General features: G+C 40.5%; 1 protein-coding gene across 3 annotated transcripts; it reads left to right on the top strand.

Moving 5' to 3' along the window:
• Nucleotides 1-3,118: 3,118 nt before the first annotated feature.
• On the top strand, nucleotides 3,119-18,313 carry Mrm2 (Mitochondrial rRNA methyltransferase 2). Of its 3 annotated transcripts, none has more exons than XM_080271218.1 (6): nucleotides 3,119-3,252; nucleotides 5,288-5,498; nucleotides 7,088-7,227; nucleotides 8,431-8,573; nucleotides 9,615-9,755; nucleotides 17,865-18,313. In XM_080271218.1, the coding sequence occupies exons 1-6, from the start codon at nucleotides 3,243-3,245 to the stop codon at nucleotides 18,012-18,014; spliced, it is 795 nt and encodes a 264-aa protein (XP_080127344.1). In that variant the 5' UTR covers nucleotides 3,119-3,242; the 3' UTR covers nucleotides 18,015-18,313. The 3 variants fall into 3 exon arrangements, with proteins under 3 accessions (XP_080127344.1, XP_080127345.1, XP_080127346.1); XM_080271219.1 differs by having other exon boundaries at nucleotides 3,144-3,194; XM_080271220.1 differs by having other exon boundaries at nucleotides 3,247-3,277.
• Nucleotides 18,314-20,924: the final 2,611 nt, after the last annotated feature.

Below are 20,924 nucleotides of genomic sequence, written 5' to 3'. Positions count from 1 at the left end.
CCCCTCCTCTCTCTTCACCTTGTTTTTTCTTTCGATTCCTCTCCCTCCCCGTCCCTCCCTCCCCATCTCCCTCTTACTGATAAGATGACTAGTGAAGCCCAATTTGCACTTTCCTCAACCCTCTCTTCCACACTCACATATTTTATTTTATCCTGGCTAGGAGGGCAGAAAGGAGATAATAATAATATGTTTTTCAGTTAGATTTTGCGTATTTACATAAACTATTCTTCCTTATTTTCCATATTCTAATTTATATACAGTATTATCTGATGGCTTATGTTATTTGCTATATTGCATTAAGGTTTTCAGCTCCCTCACGTCGATGACGCTAGTTTTACACTTTATTCCTGCTCTCCTTAGTCGAATTTAGTTTTATTTGGAGGCACTTACCTTCGAACTTAAAGGGTTGGAGATTTGCATTTGTGAACCCATCCACTGTTCGGGTGCCCTTCTAAGCTGAATAAAGCCGTCTGGTAGCAGTGAGAATGAAATAGGAATGGCGCACCCCAACTTGGAGCAAGAGTAGGAGTATAGTAGTTGTAGTTGCACTCCCAGGCTTATTTGATTGTCCTTCTGTAGTTCACTATCCTCTTTTTGGGCGATAGGGTGGGGACTGAGGTCTATCGTTTGGTTAAATCGGCGCCAACACTTTAAAGCATCACTCTTCAACACCTACCAGGACTGAAGGGGTTAGAGGCGTTGGGTAGTGTGAGCCGCCGGCCAGAGTGAATATGGTTTGCTTCTCACATCGGCCTGACTCCTGACTCCCCAAAAGGTGGCTGGAGATACTTCCACCATGTAATGCCACTATATGTGGTTTATATTGATCTGAGGGAACTGGACCATCTAACAGCTTGTTTTTAGATATACACGTGGATATGCATTGATTCAAAACAAGCAGGTTAACTGTAGGCTTAGTGAAACTACAATAAAACAGTTAACAAACATTTGCCAATATATCTTACCGTAATCGTTAGTCAATAATTAATCACCTGATGTTACTACTCTTGTTTTAATTACTTTTTTCTGGGATGGTCATGACGTCTCGTCTCAGTTATATATACTGGTTAATGAGTTTTGTATGAGAAATGGCAAGGAGAATATAATTTCGTTTACCCTACAGAGCCAGTTTTCTGTCACTCATTGCCTTTTCGTTTTCTTCATACGGTATACTGTTATTTACAGTAAGTAGGTTATGGTGGTCCCTTCAGACCCCCAGGACTCTTGTTTTTTGCTTTGTGTACCTACTTCATCACACACTTTGATGTACTCGAAGACATTCTCACCCTTCACCCCGACTTCCTTTCACTGTAGGCTAATGCCCTGGCACTATAAAATAGGACAATGATCGGACATTTTGGTGTGTGTGTGTGTGTGTGTGTGTGTGTGTGTGTGTGTGTTGTCCACGCACACGCGCACACATGCACTGTCAGGTGCATGTGCATGTACAGTATTGTCCTAGTGCTTGGATTTTGAATCAAGAGGTAATTTTATAATGCATATCGTGGTTTTTTCTCTCTACCCACCTGTGTAAGTGACTATGTATATGTATCTACTTAGGGTGTATACTGTAGGTATATATAGCCTATGTCTCCCTGTCTGTGTATATATGATTATATCATATATATGTGCATGTCGGCCTATCCCGACCGAAGTGGGGACGATACAGCCAATGTATCTCTACCAAGTGGCTTAGGCTGTCTAGTAGAGATTGTATGTAGGGTGAGAAGTGTTTGTAAGTGTAATTGTAGTGTTGGAGTGGCTTTGGATGTGTGTGTAGTCTGTCCCTTCAGCTCGAAATATCTCTCTTACTGTGTATAAAAATCATCCGAGATAACACGAATCATAGAAATGGAGTAAGTCTCAGCTGTTCGAACCCTCACGTTTCTCCTCTGTGGACGAGGATGTGTGTGTTGCTGTTGCCTCATTCCCCTGAATTAAGTGTTGGATTTTTGCAGTTTTTCGCCATTAAGGTGACTACATTAGGACACAAGGATATCGCACTGACAGCCAGGAAGTATTATGTGCCAAAGAAATAATACCCATGAGGCTACTAGACGTAATTCTGATGAGACAAGGGGGCTGTTAGTGTAAGGGAGATGAGGAGGCCTCGTACCGCCTCAGTCTTGGTGTCTCAGCATCAGTGAAATAGCAGTGTGAGCGTCGTCATGTAGATTCTCGTGCCGATCAGACTGATAGACTAGGTTTACCTGCCCTCTTGTCCCTATCCACCCAACAGTACAGTTTGGGACAATGTAAACTGATAAGTGCGATTCAGATTACAGAGGGACAATGTGATGGGGAAAAAAAATATTGTATGTAAATTATTTTTGTCCTGAAAAACACACACACACACACACACACACACACACACACACACAAAGTATATTTTGGTGGTGTTCCTTCATTTACCTAGGCCGAGATAGTAGCCTAGTCTTTTTGTAGCTGATTTCCCGTAGTTCAGTGAAAGAACTAGACAAACATCTCCACATCATTTCCATACCACTTCTTCGTGACTAGCACCATTCTAGTGTTAACTCCTTGTCACAACACACAATTTAAGATAGAGATTGCAATTTTACGCCAAGTTAGAGTGAACTGGGTATAGTAGTGATGCTGCAACACACGTAATTATAACCAAACCATACGTGCTCCCTACGTGTCACCAGGTGGGTTGGTGGAGGGTTAGTGCCACTCCCCGTAAAACAAATAAGTCAAATGACCACTCCTTACGGGATTATGGCGTTTGGCAATAGATAGATAGTTTCACTCTGCAATATGGCGAGGGGGATCGTTCGTTCGTTATAATTATTGCCTCGCCTTTTGGGAGGCCCGGGCCATATATTAGCCCAGTCGCGAGGGGGAGAGGCTATGAAAAAGTAGATCGTAAGTTCAATCATATGTTCATTTAGTAATTATTTGAAAAAGAAGATGCCGTATTTATCCATGAAATTTTTATCGACATTCCAAATAATTCTGCATGGAATGTATCAATAATATATGTAAGGGCAGAGTCACGCAGTGTTTGTATACCAATCTCTGCTGGATGCGGTATGAGGCAGGGAGCCAGCCGATCCTGTGTTTACATTTACCCCTCCTCCTCTGACGTTGACTTAGATAGACAAGAAGCTAGAGTTATTTCACAGCGCTCAACGCTGTTGCTGATTATTGATATTAGTTTAATTGTTCATATGGTGAGGTAGAGGCTACACATTGCAGTAGTCCAACTAGGCCTTGAGGCCATGAAGATCTGTGAGTTATTTAGTTACTTAAACAGGTGAACATTTTGGTGTTTATAGAGAAGCTGAATGTAGTTACTTTCAACAAGTTTACCATGTTAGAACTATAAAACAACACAACAGATCTTCATTGATATTTATTTCTTGGTTGAAAGCTTATCCACTGTTATACCTTGTCTTCCCTTGTTTCTGGGTCTTAACTTATATTTAGCTGGGAAAAGAGTTAGGGTGTGGATGATAATGAAGTGAGAATAATTTTCTCCCACATATATTTCCTTTGGTTAAGTTTTAGTTCAGGGACATCACCAGAAGGAGCTTACCAATCATTCCCATTTTTGTACACATTTCGTATAATATAATTCTTAATAATTTGTAGTGTTGACATTGTTTTATATTGTGAGAAGTTGAATACTTACCGTAACAATACTTGTATATGACTGACACTGCCTCACTCTTTACTCATCTGCCGTAAGAGCTATAGATGAGTGAATGTGTTATTTACATACGGTATGCATTGCTGCACCTCGGGTCCTTCAAACGTGTGATTGCCTCAAGTATTAGCCCTTCTGAAAACGTACACAACCCAACCCAGTGCTTCTTAACCTAATCTAATCTAACCCAAACTATCCTATCCTATCCTAGTATATCCTTACCTAATTTAAACTATCCTATCTTATCCTGTTCTATCCTATCTTATCATACTCTAACCAAACCTAATCTAAGCTGACTTAGCATGATCTAACCTATCCTATCATGAAGGGAAAGGTTACAAATACAGTGCATGGATACGATATCTTGTGACAGCTTTTTTTTTTTTCACAAACTTGTAATGACGACAAAGATTCATTTGTGTACGTCACAAAGACCGCAGGGACAGCATAGTAAGAATTCATGTGTGTTATTATAGAAAGTACAGCATTCAGAACTTTATTTAATATTGTCATCCATGTTTTAATTTTATTTTTGGTGTAAAGAAAAGATTTTCCTGTATTTAGATTATTTTTAATGGTCATTATTATAGGAAATTCCATATATTGCTGTTTTTGACCCCTTCTCCCCTCCAACAGTGAAAAAAACGTTTCTTGCTAAAATGACAATTTAAAAAAATCAAAGCACCCACAAAAAAAAAAAAAAAAAAAGGCCGTAATGAAACCTGGTACCTAACTGGGGGTAACAAAGCCCCCACAGACACCCCCTTGACATTAACCATCCAGACTGCCACCTAACCTAACCCTGAATGCCACTCAAAACTAGGCTAGCTGCTTCCCTTAGGAAGCTACGGCTGCATCAGTGTGTTCATATGTTTGTCTGTATCGAATTCAGTTGGAATAGGGATGCCTGTGGCCTGGCACACATGTGGTTTTAAGGATTATTGCACTTCCATTATTTCTAGCAAAGTAATTTAGCATATTGTAATTAATCAGACCTAACTGCCAGTGTAAACCAACGTAGCCCTAAGCCTTACTAAGTTTCATTCAACCTTACCTAACCTACGGTAATTTAACAGAGCCCACCAAAATGCAAAAGTACATTAATTTTGGTAGCTTTGAAAAAGATTTAATAAGTGCCTGCAATTAAACCCAAGAGACAGAACATGCATCTGGAAGGCAAAACATCAATAAAAAACAACAGGAAGGCAATATCACTCTGGAGCAGTAATTTACCACCATAAAGATAATTAGAAAAATATAGAAAACAAAGTGGATGAATAAGAAATGATTTGATAGGTCCTTCTGCTACTTAAACTAAACAGCACATTTACCTATATCTTCTCCCTAGGTGTTTGTAGATCTTACCTTACCTCATCCTTAGGTGGGAAAAATGGTCAGGTTGATGGTGGTGATGATACTAGTTGTGATGATGATGATGATGTAAGAATAGCAATAATAATAATGATCAGTTTCTCTTGAACATGTAAACATTCACTAACTCTTGTTTGATACATTTTCGCACTTTGTTTCACAGCCATCCTTACATTTTCTCTACTTTCCAAAATAATTGATCATGATGAAAATGACAATGATGAATGTAATATGGATTAATTCCAGGCACTGGCACATGTCAAGTCCAAATCAGAATGTTGTTGGGTGTGCAGTGGAGAATAGTGTGTGCGCATGGATTGAGACAGCTGTATACATCAAATGTGAAGCAGAAAGTGGTGCCACAGAACCTTAAAGGACGCAAGAAGAGCTCCCAGGACTGGTTAACAAGGCAGCTAAATGACCCATATGTTAAACTCAGAAAACACATGCAATATAGGCAAGTGTACAATGGAATGTTTTTGTTGCTGAGAACAACTATGTCTTTAAAAATTCTTTACATTCAGACATTGTCAGTAACCATGTTTTAGGCTAAACTTAGGAAATACTGTACTATATATGCTACTGGTATGTAGGTTAGTGTGAACAGCTGTCTTGTAGAGTAAATATACTGGTAATTTTAAGAATAACTCGGTCACAGAAAGTTTAATTTACTCGGACACTTTGTTATCCTAATGTTTCAACCTTGGCCTTTCTGTCCAGATTATACCATATGTTTATCATACAGTATTTCAATATGCTTTTGTGTACATGCAGTAAAACTCAGGTTTAATGTGATAAAGTAGCTATTATAAGTTTTAAGGAGTATTATAGAGTTTGACATTTACATGGTACAGTACGGTATACAGTATAATGCAACCTAATGTAATATACCTACAGTAAGTACTGATTGTGCCAGTTCTTCTTCTTTCCATGTACAGTACTGTACGTGAGTTAGCATTATTTGACTACTGGTATGGAGGGTTCAGATAACCTAGGTTTCATGGAGCATTTCTATTATAATCTGATAACTTCGATTCCCACAGTGTATAGTACAGTGTGTCGCCTGTTATGTATGAGGAGCTCAGTGGAGTACCTCCATGTGTGCCAAATTTGATAAACCCACACAACAGATGATTTTTTTTTTTTTTTTTTTTTTTTAATATACTCATGATGTCTTCAAAGTCCCTCCATGAAACAGAGTTATAAAAATACTACCGGTATGAGGTGTTTCATGGCAAAGCTTAGAAGGTGCCACGTGTCCAAAATTCCATATTCTATCCTCTGCTGATTTCAGTTTTGGTGCATTTTGAAGTACTCCACAGAACTCCTCATATCTTTTTCTCAGGATAAGTGCTGGAGAGAGACACTTTCATGTAGTGACATTGATTTAGTCATGCATCTCTGCCGTCCAGTTATATAAGCATACCTCAGCTCCCAGAGAGGGGATAGTGGGCTGCTGGAGAAGGGCACCTTGGAGTCCACCTGGTTCACATATCATAAAAAACTGGGGCTACAACTACAACTACCATACTAAGTCATGATTATTGTGGTAGTGACCACAGTTTTGCTGAATTATACAGTAATGAACATTCATTACTTCATTCATTATCCACTCAAGTATTGTCCTATCAGGCGCACTGAGGCCTGGGGGTTAGGCTGTTCACTTCAGACCCTGAAGTTGAGAATAATCATTTGCTTGTCCCTGATCAATAAGCCCCAACCACCACAAAAGTAGACCTCCATGGGCCACATCTCATGAGCATGTCTTGACTCACAAGACCACCAGGCATCTAAAAAATTGTGTAAGAGCAATAGGACTAATTCACTGCATCAGTACATGGCACAAAGGTCCATCCTTGATATATATGTGCATGCCAGTAAACTGTCCCATAAAGGGAAAAAAGCTGAAGTGGAATAGGGAAATGTAATTTAAAAAAAAAGTGTCAATGCATTTTGACCTGACAGGCCCCACAGTGCTTTCAAGTTATGTGAAATCAGCAAGTGTCTTGAAGTTCCTGTGATGTTTAATGCCGTTTTACCTTACAGAGCTCGCAGTGCCTTCAAGCTAAGTGAGATTAACGACCGTCATAAGTTGTTGCGAGCAGGCCAGGTGGTTGTGGAGTGTGGAGCATCACCAGGTGCTTGGACGCAAGTTGTTGTGGAGGCAGTTAACAGCTTACCCACTGGTACTGCTACTCTCCGCACTAGGGGTCATATTTTCACTGCCTCAGGTGGCAGTCAAGCATCTTTTCCTTATTTATTTTGAATGCTTAAGCATAATTTTATCTTGTATGGTATCTGAAGCATTATAATACCAACACTGATTGCATAAATATATAACATGTAAGAGAATAATAACATGTCATGTACAGAAACAAGTTGGTAGGAAAGAGGTGTTAGAAAGCCTCCTTAACTGAAATGAATACAGACTCGGGAACTGATGCCCTAAGTGTTTACTATAAACTTGTAAGCCTAATAACGAGTAAAACTTCATTTCATTGGGTATTCTCAAGCTCAGACTGTTATATTTTCCATTAGGATGATGATGATTTGAATGAAAGCAGCAGTCATGATAATTTTTTATTTACTTATTTTTTTCTATCTATCTATCATCCAATCCTACATTGCCCCATGAGGAGCGTAGGAACCCGGGGCTAGGTAAGTTGGTCCTGACATTTAAGATGAGAGTGACCAGCCTCACTCATCCCTGAGTGGCATTATGTGAGCAATAACCCCAACCATCCCTTGGATATAAACCTTCCTATTGGAGCACCGCAATTACCCACTAAACCACCAGGCGCCATAATTTGGTTATATGGTTACCACCCAGCGTCGTAAATGGTCTCCTGATGTACAGGAAACCATTTGGCTTGTCACTCAGAAGGAAAGGAGGGAGAGGAAAGGCCATACACCCGAAAGCAGCACTACATCGAGTGAGTGGATGATGAGCGCCCCCATCTACCACATCTGGGGATAGACAAGACTCTCTGTATCACAGTTTAGCTCCATGCAGTTGTGACTAAATTGGCGGGACTAGTAAATCAGCTTTATTGTTAACAGTGGAACTGTAATACCCAATTTCCCTGTAATTTACTGTCATCTTAATTGATAAACAATTTTTTTTTAAAGCAGCTTAAAATGAGGCTGTAGTTTACAGTGTTTTTAAGTTAACAGCATTTCCTTGTTTGTCAGTCCTTACTAGAAGTCTAGGATATGTTTGATTCATGACATACGGGTTTTACACACACACACACACACACACACAGTATAATTCATCACCAGTAACTTTAATTGAAGACTGGGTGTTATCTGCAAATTAATAATGCAACGACTTTACATGATACCCCTGTAAGCAAAGAGTTATTGTACTGTACACATTACCGTTTCAGACCAGAAACGTCCTCAGGGTGTGGTGATTGGAGTGGACCTGCTAACAATACACCCGCTGCCGGGTGCTACGCTGCTTGGGGGGTGCGACTTCACTCTGCCCAACACTCAGCAGCACATATTGGACATTCTCCAGGGTAGAAAGGTAGACTTAGTTAACTGTTGGTATGTTAATAACAGAATTTTTCTGTTAATTTTCACTCGTTTAGCTGTTGGTATACAGTGTCATTTTCCTTGCCAGTAACATACACATGCTTAAGTAAGTAATTTTGTGGCAGCATGTTGTATTTATACTATACAGTATGTATACTTGGGGTTAAGATGAAAGAATGGTATCCCATAGTGCTTGTATGCTAAAGAGGCTAAGAGGTACCAGTAGTGGGAAGTTGAGTCTGGGAATCTACCTGACTCTTTGTCTCTCTTGTCTTTCCCCCCCCCCATCCCTTTAGTTTTATGCCATATACTGCCCGAGGGGCTATATCGTTGGCCCTATGTACTGTAGAGGAATTTTATTTGGAATATGTAGCACTTGTGATGGGATGCCCTTCCTGACGTCAACCGGTTGCCTTTGGGTGGGCTCGAATGCTTGTCCCCTCAGTCAGTCTGGGTTTTGTACCTGCATAGAAATATTGACTTTAATATAGACATACCCCATGCTTCAACAAGTTTTCTTTCATATTGCGGGAGTAATATGGTACTGGGTCGACAACATTAGAAAACTGATGCTCTCTTTGTGCACCAGAGGGTGTGGATGCAAAAAATCCTAATGCCACAGTTTATGAGTTATCTGGTACAATGTTAAGTAAGGGATATGTGTATAGAAGTCTCATATTGCTAATACAGTACTGTCACCATTTACTCTCTCAGCTTAGAATTGGTTTGGGTGGAATCACAGACAGTGATTGTAGAACAGGCCTATCTGGCCTAGCACATATAATGGAGCACTGCACAACACATTGTAAACTGATGCAGGCACATAATCAGTGGTGTAGGGAACCTGTGGGACAGCCTCATAGAGATAGTTGCCTATCAGTAGTTGAGATGTGCTTGGTCAGGCAGACTAGCATTAAGGAACAACAATTGTTTGGACAATTCCTCTGTTCTTTTCTATCTAGTGCCAGACTGTTTCATTCAGCTGATTGAGTCATAGGAAGCTGAGAGCGTTTACTTCTTTATTTAATTCTAGATCGATGTGGTGCTGTCAGATATGGCCCCTAATGCCAGTGGAGTCAAGGACCTGGACCATGACAACATTATTACCTTAGCATACTCTGCACTCAGGTTCTCACTGCAACATTCTGTTGTTGGGGGTGCTTTTCTCTGTAAGGTCAGTTTATACAGTATTTGCTCAGCTGTTTATTGGTAGAGGCAGAAGTGACACTTTTTTTGTTGTGTTCCTTCAACACATTTATCCCAAGGACATGTTGTATTCTTGCTGCTGCCTGATGATTATACTCAGCTTAGGAAGTATACTTACTGGTAAGTGGGTTTATATATCCTGTATCTAACATCTCCTGTTTGAAAGGTCTCCCCTGAGCAGACTGAAATCATCTGGCAGCATCAAGGATGAAAGCAACAGTACATCATCCTAGTTAAGTGATTGATCGTAATATGTTATACAGTATTGTACCTGGTGTATAGTTGTCCCAACCATGAGAGTGACAGTGGTGACAGTTTTTTACACTTGCAGGCTCCTGTGACTCACTCAGATGAATATAGCCTAGTCATCAGATATCAACTTCTTTACAATCTTTCAGTTCTTCTAATCATTAAAGGGTTAAACTGGTTACATAAACCTGAGAACACCTATGCCAGTGTCTGTACTGATGCATGCATATCCAGTAGGAAGGACTACTATATATGGTGGAATTTCCAAAATTGCGGCTTTATGAGACTGAGCACATGCAGTGATTTGGGAATTCTGCCAGTTAGAAATAACTAATCTTACAGGGAAAATTGCTAATGGGTCTGTCATCTCGGAAAAGTAGCCCCCTATACCTGCAAACTTACATCAAACAGGGCACCAGTAAATGCTAACAACCTGAAAAAACAAAATTAGTAAAGCATATACAGGTATACCCTGCTACACAATCCCCATTTATGCTATACCCCGCCTTAGCATTGTAAAAAAAATTAACACCTTTCCCCGCCTGATGATTCCCCGGTTATGCAGTGTAACTTCTGTGAGTTACTGTGGGGCCTCGGATCTGGTGTTTTTTAATCTGGCAGTTTCACATCTGGTGACAGGTTACAAACTTTCCAAAGCCTCACATATGGTGACGTAGCCTTGTATCTGATGGGTGCTCGCCAGGCGAAATTCCTTGCACATCCAGCTTGACACTTGGCGGCCATCTTGTGACGATGCCATTGTTTACGCTGCCTCCGCACGGACCACATCTACCACCTTGCCTGACTAGTTTTTGTGCCTGGTTCTTGTATTTGGCGGTGTTCAGCTAGAACTTGTTACAATAGTACGATGGCAACCTTGGGAGAGATAATGAGGCAGCGACGCAGGCTACCACCCAGTAGTTATTCATCAACCAAAAACCCACACATTTAGCCCAATAAAACACTCCTGAGGCTGAACTTGATATTGGTGAGCTTTTATTTCCTTTACATATTTATATTGATGTTTAGCATAGTAATACTGTATTTAACTTCCTGAGATAAAGAGTACAAAAATATGTAAAAAAAGGTAACTTTTGGGTGACAAAAGACTCCTGTTAATTTTTCCCCATTTAAAGTTAGCCCTAGATCTGGTGGTTTCGCATCTGGCACGATTTTTTTAGACTACAGTAATCCTTTCACTATCTGATGTAATAGAGCCAAAGGCATGTCTGGAAAGTGGTCCTGTCCAGAAAGTGGGCCCCAGCCTCCTGTACTTGTACGTATGGACCCTAACCTAGCCTAACTCAGAAAAACACCTGTACAGTTCTCAACTGGACATGCATAGCACCTATTTAAACCTATTTAAGACCCTTTTCACACCAGTACTGGACATAAAGCATGAAATAAATGAAAAAGAACCAAGGAATGAGGAATTAGAAGTGACTGTACCTCAGCTAGGGTACTTACAGCACGTCTGTGGCCGCCTTCTCTAAGGCTTTGGCAGTGGTGACAATGCTCTTGAAGTACGTACAATAATCCAGTGTTGTCTATCTATCTATCTATTGCCAGACGCCTCAATCCCGTTTGGGGTGGCCACAAACAAATCGCCTCCAAGTCGCCCTGTCCCCCGCCATTTCACTACCCTGCTCCCAACTCACACCCCCCTCTCTCATATACCTCTCCACCCCATCCCTCCATCTCATCCTCGGCCTCCCCCTCCCTCTTCCCCCCTCCACCTCACTCACATACACTCTCTTCGTCAGTCTCTCACCCTCCATCCTCTCCACATGGCCAAACCACCTCAGTGTGTTCCTCATAACGCTTCCTATCACATCCACATCCACACCACAACGCTCCTTTATATCCTCATTCGTCAGCCTGTCTCTCCACGTGACTCCACAGGCTCCTCTTAAATAACTCATTTCCACTGCTCTCACTCTTGACTTGTGTCCTTCCAACAGTGTCCAAGCTTCACTTCCGTACGTTAGAGTTGGTATCACAATACTGTCATGTAGTAACTTTTTCACTTCCATGCTCACTTCCCTGTTTCTTATCACTGCTTTCAAGGAACCAGCAACCTTTCTTCCCTGCTGTACCCTTTCAAGCACTTCACCCTCCAAACTTCCATCCTTACTCATCACACTACCCAAATACTTAAACGTACTCACATTTTCCAATTCCTCACCATCTAACCTCGCTGTACATTCACTAACTTCACCTCTCTCAAAGACCATCACTTTACTCTTCCCTACATTCACCTTTAGGTTCCGTTTCTTACACACTCTCTCAAACTCATCCACCAAGCCTTGCAGCTCCCCTTCGTCTTCACTCAACAACACAGTATCATCTGCAAACAACAGTACAGGGAGTTTCCAAACACTATCCTCTCTCACCAGGGCCACTCCAGCATCCACTACCCTACCTTGTACCTCTTTTATTACCCCATCCATGTACAGATTGAACAACCATGGAGACATGACACATCCCTGTTTCAAACCAACTTTCAAAGAGAAAAATTCACTTAGTTCACCATCCACACGCACTGCAACCTTCGCACCATCGTACATACTCTTCACAGCATTCAACAACTTCCCATCTACTCCATATATTCTTAACACTTTCCACAATCCTTGTCTATCCACCCTGTCATATGCTTTCTCCAGTGTTGTGCTGCACTTAATTCTTTGGACTGTGAGTTATAATTGTTTAACACTGCACATTGTTCTTAACTGCACCATGCCAGTTTCAACCGCCAGTTTCAACCGCCAATTTGCACTCCACAGTTAATCCTTTGCACTCTAAATTCTAATTTCTTAACACTGCACAACACTGTAAATTCCCATGTGGTTTAGTGACGAGGTATTGCAGTTTATTCACTGTTTATTCACAAAAAACGAGCACATGTGGCATCCACTACGATAAGCATCTACTTGCGATCGAAGTTAGGCAGTAACTGTTGGGAGTGTTGGTGATGGGGAAACAGAGTTGCCAGATCACATTGGCCACATAACCAAACTCCTCAGTTTTCTTTACCAAATTTAACTCTTCATTACCAAATTTGTAAAGCTAGCATTTATTCTTCATTAATTATATATACAAGTGGAAGTACATGTAATCACTCTCCTCATAATTAACAGCATGTTGATTATTTTCACGCTATGTAGGCTAGCAAATTAATCAGAGAGAGTAAACAATCCACCATCTCCATCTTGTGTATCCTCGCACATGTGAAAAATCCGTTTGGTAATGCATTATTCTGATTCATTACCAAATGAATTTTTCATTACCAAATTGGCCCACATTTAGTGATGAAAATTACCAAATGGCAACCCTGACAGGGGAGGGAGGAGGGGGTAGGAAGGAAAGGGTAAAGGGGCCGTGGTGTAAGCAGCTGTTCGGCGCCGCACAGCAATTTCAAATTACGGTTGGGAACAAATTCAGATTTCAGGGGATTTTTTTCTTTTTTTGGCCATTTTTGGGTTCTGAAGGTTCAGGCCCACCATGTCCGGAAAGTGGGCGTCCGGATAGTACGGGGATTACTGTACTGTATCCTCCAGATATGAGGCCCCCCTGTACTGATATTGCAAACTGTTGCATGATGTTTTGATGTATTATGAATCCACTATATAGGATCATGCAGTTTAGGAAATTCCACTGCAAATATAAAAAACAAAAATTGCAGTGAAAATTTGTTAAAATGTACAAAAGATAGCACTCCTACTGATGCTAGAACTGTTTTCATAACTAGACTGATATACTGCACAATCATTGTAGAAGCTTTTTTTTGGGGGGGTGTACTGATTAAAGATGTGAGATGTGGCAGAATGATCAGTTTGGCAATTGCTTGCAGTGGCTGTAGTACACCATGAGTTCTTTCCCGTGAAATTGGAATTGTTCATTTTGTATGATGTGGAGAGCAGTGAAAAATCCCATACTTGATCAGGCTGTCAGTTAACTGTTGCACATGCTGTATAGTGTTCGTTAATTATGTGTATAGTGTTCGTTAATAACATACAAGGAAGGCAATATTGAGGTAGTGGGTGGATGGCAACTGTTGACCTTGGGATGTACTACCATGAGGGTGAAATGTGTCTACAAGCTTGGTAACTAGCCACACAATCATCACTCTTAGGCAGGAAATATTCAGCCTCAAGTACAGCCACTCTGTGATCTGTTTTTCAGTGACCGTACAAAAGTAAGTACCATCATGATGTTCTGAGTGACTACACTGTGCAAGTGTACAGTCACTCAGAACATAGAATCAGTGTCCAAGTTTAGACTATACATTGTTACAAATCTTACAACACACCTCTAAATTTTAACAGTTTCCAGCAACTGTTGGGAGGTAATTATTTGGTTTTGGCACTTGCTTTAGCATCTAGTCCATAGCGAACATCAGCTTTACCATGGCCAACCCCAGTATGGTGATTCCTTAAAAGGAAATATTGTCATTTTTATGTGTGTATCTACTTAAAGGTATGTAAATAACTCAGTAAATTAATTATGCCTGTATCTGGAAGCAGTTCTGAATTCGACACACCTGGACCTTCTGTGCTGATACAGCTCATTTATCTATCTATCTATCTATCTATTGCCAGATGCCTTGATCCCATACGGAGTGGCCACAAAGAAATCGCCTCCACGTCGCCCTGTCCCCTGCCATTTCATTGTCCCGCTCCCAACTCATACCGCTCTCTCTCATATACCTCTCCACTCCATCCCTCCATCTCATCCTTGGCCTCCCCCTCCCTCTCTTCCCCTCCACCTCACTCACATACACTCTCCTCATCAGTCTCTCACTCTTCATCATCTCCCCATGGCCAAACCACCTCAATGTGTTTCTCCTAACGCTTCCTATCGCATCCACATCCACACCACAATGCTCCTTTACATCCTCATATGTCGGTCTGTCTCTCCATGTGACTCCACAGGCTGTAGTGCAGAAATCATTATATCCCAATGACATCCTGTGTCTCCAAACTTGCTGGATTTCTTCATGCTGCTGAGAGAGTAGTGGGGAAAAGATTTAGGAAGTGGTGAGATGGAGTGGGGTACAAAGATTTGAGAGTAAATGCAGAGAGAACACAAGTGATGATATCCAAGGCAGGTGACATTACCATACTGTCAAAGCAGAAAGAGTGTGACCATGTGCAGTTTTCCACAAGGTTATGAGAGATAAATCCATTTTATGCAGTGTTTGTGATAAGTGGGTGCATAAGAGATGTAGTTGTATTAGTGTGTGGCATGTAAAGGAGAGCATACAGAAGTAGAGAGGCAGGAAAAGATTAATCTTGCTGAAAAATGCCTTGAGTGTGCCGAGGAGTTCTTTTATTTGCAGGACATGATATGTACTGGATGTGGGTCTGGAGCTGGCCCAGAGGCAAGAGTAAGGAGTGGTTGGAAGAAGCTTAGGGAGTTGTTTCCCCTCATGACATTGAGAGTGGTCTCCCTCCATTCCAAGAGGTCCTTGAATGCAACATGTGTTAGGAGTGTAATGCTGTTTTGTAGTGAGACTTGGGCAGTAAAGGAAAAGGATATTTATAGCTCAGATTTCCAGAGATGAGATGAGTAGATTAATGTGTAGTGCGTCCTTGAATAACAGGCTTGGGAGAACGGCTAGGATTGTGATTGAAAAAGTGAGAGGAAGGATGGGACTTGAATGTATTAGTGTTGTGATGAGAAGGGGTAGGTTGAGGTGGTTTGAGCATGTGGAAAGAATGGAAGTTGACAACTAGGTGCAAAAGGTGGAATGTGCAAACATTAAGGGTGTAGTTGCAAAAGGCAGACCCAAAATATGACTTGGGACGAGGTCATACAGCATGACATCAGGGATGAGGGACTGAACTGAGAGGCTGCTAGAGATGGAGCAGCATGGAGACCCACCATTAGGTGATCAAGGCTGATGCATGCAAGCATGTTTGAGACCTTATAAATGAAACAAAGCAAAGCTCATCATCATCATCATCATGTCATTCAGAACTCCTTTCCCATATTAGAATTGCCTTTAGTAATATCCAGAAAAACATAAAAAACTAATAGAAAGAGTTGCCATCATCCCAGTTTCATGGTCCACACTCCTTGTCACTCACCATTCAAGTCCCTGGAATCTTGGCTCCACCTAATAAGTCCAAACTTATTCCACATATAGCTTCACACTCACCTCTCAAACAGATTTATTGTACTGTATATTGTTCTCTTGTATATTTTGTATTATTGTACTATTTATTGTACTATAATGTCAGTATTTCTTTTCACTATCTTCACCCATTGAAAGTTTATTTTCCATCTGTGCATTGGTTCCTATTTTTCCCTCAATACAGTATACCAAAATTTCTGAGCATTATACAGTAATCCCTCGTTATACGATGGGGTTCCGTTCCTGAAAACCCCATCATATAGCAATCCATCATATAACAAGCCCATTGTAACCTGGAGTCAAGGGGTATATGTTCCCAGACCTGCCCAAACTCTCACATACACACACCTTAGCACTCGCATACATGAAATATCCTTATGTTTAAACATTAAAAGTATAACATTAATAGTGAATAAAAAGGAAAAACACATGAAAATTACAGTATACAGTAGTTCTTACCTTTACTGAAGCAAGTGGAGTTGTTGATGTGGTTCTTAGACAATTCGCCTTGAAGTCGACAATTCGTCGTCAAAATATGGACGATTCCCCGTCAGGACAGTTCCCCATCATTCTTTAGATATACTCATTATTGATTAATTGATACTTGAATAAGTAATTTTCAGGGGGATCTATCAAAGTCTATGTTCATTCCGTAGCTTAGCCTTTGGATGTCATTTATAAGTTGCGCTTTTAGACAATAATTGTTTCTACCTCGCAGTAGTTGACATTGAATTACAATATATTCTAGCATCACTCATAGGTGTCTTCATTAATTTCCATTGGTACTACAACATCCTGGGTATGTTTTAAAATGACTTTGAAGAGGTACAAGTACAGTATTCAAAAACTGGTGTACTTGCTAAATAAACTGATATGTAAATAAACAACGGGGAATCACCTGATGGCGAAAAGTCCTGATGGCAAATTGTCTTGTTTTTGTTGTGATGGCGAATTGACTTGACGGCGAATTGTCCCGATACCTTTATGTAGACATAACTTGAAAATTGTTCGTATAATTCCAAAGTATGTCGATCATTCACTTAAGGACATTACGCATTTTTATAAATGCCAATGTCTTGTATGCAGCCTTATGTTAAGATGAAAGAACGATCGTAAATCGCCTGATTCTTGTTTCAATATACAGTATTTATATTTTTTCAGTTAATACCCATTATTTGATGCCATATTTTACATTTATTATAAAATCAATAAACCACCATCACTTTTATAACTCATATAATTCAAAACTAGTGTACAGTACTTGCTAAATAAACTGATATGTAAATAAATGACGGGGAATCGTCCTGACAGCGAATTGTCCCGACTCCGAGGCTAAGGGACAATAAGGGCCTCACAGCCCTCACTCATCACTGTCAGAACTGGCTGGCTGGGCAGGGCTGGCTGACTGGGCAGGGCTGGCTGATGAGGCTGGACCGGTGGACGAGTGTGTGTTGTCCAGCACCAACTGTGTGGAGACGTTTGCATTGTGTTCATGCGTTCGTCGTTCACTGAGCCACGGATGATCCATCGTTCTAGTGAATCGTTCCCATCGTATAGTGAGCGTAGGGTACTAAAATGTCGGCATTGTATAAGCGAAATATCGTATAAAGAGCCATCGTATAACGAGGGTTAGTGTATTTTGTTTCAGATCTAGGATGATCATAAAAATGATTCATTCATGTGTTGTTTCAGATATGGGAGGGACACAAAAATGATCAGTTCATAAATGATGTAAAGAAATTCTACCACACTGTGAAGGCAGTGAAGCCACCAGCCAGCAGGGGTGACTCCTCTGAGAAGTTTATCTTGGGTACAGGGTTTGTGGGCTTACAAGAAGAGTAATATTTATTTTACTGGTAATTTCTTAATTCATACACTACTTTGACCACTTTAATTTGGTCTAAAATTGCCCTTTCTCCATGGTGAATGCAGAATTGTAACAAGAGAGTAACACTAGAATGTTGTGTTAGTCACAAAAGCATGTTACCATAAGCAAAGTATATAGAGCCACAATATTGTGACTGTTATCTTAGTCTCCCATTGATCTACAAGAAATATATTGCAATATGATGAAAATTTAAGCCAAGTTAAGATAGATGTACTACAATCTTTTGTTTGGCAACCCATCACATATGTCTGCTGGCCAGATGTAATGTAACCAAGTTACAATGAATATTAAAATTATTTTAATGCTTTATTCATGTTTTGCATTTCCTTGTAAGCGTTTTTTTTTTTCTATCCGGTTTGTCACAGCCACATGTGGGAGAATGGTCTAGAAAGGATGGCTAATTTCACTGTGTTCAAATAAAAAAGGAAAAGGAGATCGTAGGTGCCATAAGGCTCACTCTTGTCCCAATGGAGGTAGGAAGTTGGTTGCATCAGAGGCACAGTAATTCCTTATTTAAACCCCTTGACTCTGGTGACATATTTTTCAATCTTTTTACCAGGCAATTTAGTCAGCTTTGGAGGAATCTCTTTGCCATGAAGGATTAGAAATGGTTTCCATTAGCACCGTCACATACCAGAGGTTTCTTCCTAACCTGAAGAAATTCGTATGGACAATAATAGGTTGAATAATAAGCCATCTGACTGAAGGGGTTAACACTAGATGTGCTTCTGAAAACTACCTTATTAAACAAAGATAGCTTTAACCCTTTAATGGTCACTGGTGTTGAACAATCCAATTCATTAAGAGTGCCATAGACATTGAATCAGTGCAAGCAGTAAAAAACTATGAACAATTATAGGAAGGGGACAGAGGTATGTGGTATGTTTACACGAACCTACTCTACCATCCCAAGCACTCAGGCAGTCAGTTCACTGTGCATGTTATTGCTCATTGGTTTACATGTTATTGGCAAGTATGCAGTTATTTGATGACATTTTCCATGAATCACAGTAAATCACAAGATGGGTTTAGGAAGCTAAAAACACATTGCCAAGTGTGCCAGACGATTCTCTTCACATCGGTAAGAAAAAATAATAATTTTCAAACTCACCCTGGGTCCTCACTGTGCCCGAGGGTGGGAAAGGAGGTCCAGATGATGATGATGATGATAAAAAAAAAAATGGTCCTGGGACCAGCGTGTGGTGCATACAAGTGTATTACCTCACGACGAATTAAGGGTTAAGAAAAGATTATTTTTAAACAGGAAAAGTTTTAGAAATTTTACTCAAGGGTGCAGTTAAGTTTCATGGCATATCTGATGCTGTGAATGGGTATTTCTTTATGTATTAAATGTTGAAATTCATAAGCAACTTAACCCCTAAAGGTCGGTCTCCATTCTGGAATGTGTGTCATGGGGACGTTAGTCCTCGTTCCAGAACGTTGAGACACTTTACGTTCTCAGCCACTGCTGTATGATAAATAATTGTAGGACATTAGAATACCATTCATTTTAAAGCTAAAGAGTTGTACCTTGGTGGATGTAAAGATTTTTTTGATAGGTTTATGGTAATAGGAGCAATTTTGAAAAAGTCACCTATTTTTTTTTATTAATAATACCTGCTCCTGACAGTCGATTTTATGAGCAATGCCTGACCCCAGAGCGTTAAAGGAATAAGTGATAGATTGAAATATATCGTAGTGTGAGTTGTTTAAGTTCTGACTACTTGAAAATAAACATTACCTTATTATATACGGTACAGTATGTTATGCGAGGAATTACTGTACTGGACAGAGGCTTCACCATATCCCTTTGGCCATACAAAGATAGGATTTCCCAGTCCCCCACCTCTGCCATTTTTGATTTGCACTCACCATCCACTCACTCAATGAAGTGCTGCTCTCGGGTGACTGCCCTTTCCTCCCTTTCTTCCTTCTATTCTTCAGTTCTCTTCAGTCGTTCTTTCCTCTTCCTTATGCCTACAGGTGACTCTACACTCCCTCTTCTGTCTTTTTTTCCTTCATTCTTTCCTTTTCCTTCCGCCAATGGGTGACTCTACACTGAGTGACATGCCAAATGGTTTCCTGTACACCAGGAAACTATTTACTAGCTAGGTGCTAACTTTACAACCAAATTATGGTGCCTGGAGGTTTAGTGGGTAAATGAGGTGCTCCAATTGGATTGAGCCCGTGCAGGTTTCCATATCCATGGGATGGTTGGGGTTTATTGCTCACATATTGCCACTCAGGGATGAATGGGGCTGGTCACTCTCATCTTAAATGTTAGGACCAACTTGCTTATCCCCGGGCTCCTACTGTCCTCATTGGGCAACACAGGATTAGATGATGATAATGATGATGATGAAAATATTTAAGTATAGCTTGTTTTCTGTAACCTGTCAAAGATTCCCAACCTCTTTCAGAGATTGAGCAACGTGGAAAGCTGCCATCAGGTGACCAAGGCTTATGCATCCCAGCAAGTTTGAGCCCTTATAAATGATATGATACAGTTCCAGTTCAGCTCATGGTCAGGTGTAATCAGACTGGAGGGCTGATTTGACTAGTAATCAAAGAAACTGATTCCTACCTCGTAGCAACAACTGATCGTTTGTCATGCTACCAGGACTTGGTGTTCAAGCTGTAAGAGTAGTCCAGTTTTGCCAGGTAAAAACTAACTGACCATAGTATTCATTCACCCATATCCTCATCATGATAGGCAGTGTTGACCACCATCCACTCACTTTGTTGTTGGATCTTCCCACCCAGACAGACCAGGGTTACTTCATATCTATTACTGTATTACAGTACTGTAGTTTCATCAACTTTCTGTATGCTGTCTTTTTCATTTTAATCTTGCGACCTTCACA

Source organism: Coenobita brevimanus, chromosome 45, assembly GCF_032717465.1.
Source record: "Coenobita brevimanus isolate Jiangsu-jjx chromosome 45, ASM3271746v2, whole genome shotgun sequence".
In the NCBI taxonomy this organism is placed as follows: Eukaryota; Metazoa; Arthropoda; class Malacostraca; order Decapoda; family Coenobitidae; genus Coenobita; species Coenobita brevimanus.
This window is presented reverse-complemented; position numbering and strand designations above follow the sequence as displayed.

What these genes read in the sequence shown, in the direction of transcription:
- Mrm2 (XM_080271218.1), top strand. An exon ending in AGAAAACACATGCAATATAG is followed by an intron (nt 5,499 to 7,087) that starts GCAAGTGTACAA and finishes TTTACCTTACAG; the next exon opens with AGCTCGCAGTGCCTTCAAGC. An exon ending in ACATTCTCCAGGGTAGAAAG is followed by an intron (nt 8,574 to 9,614) that starts GTAGACTTAGTT and finishes ATTTAATTCTAG; the next exon opens with ATCGATGTGGTGCTGTCAGA.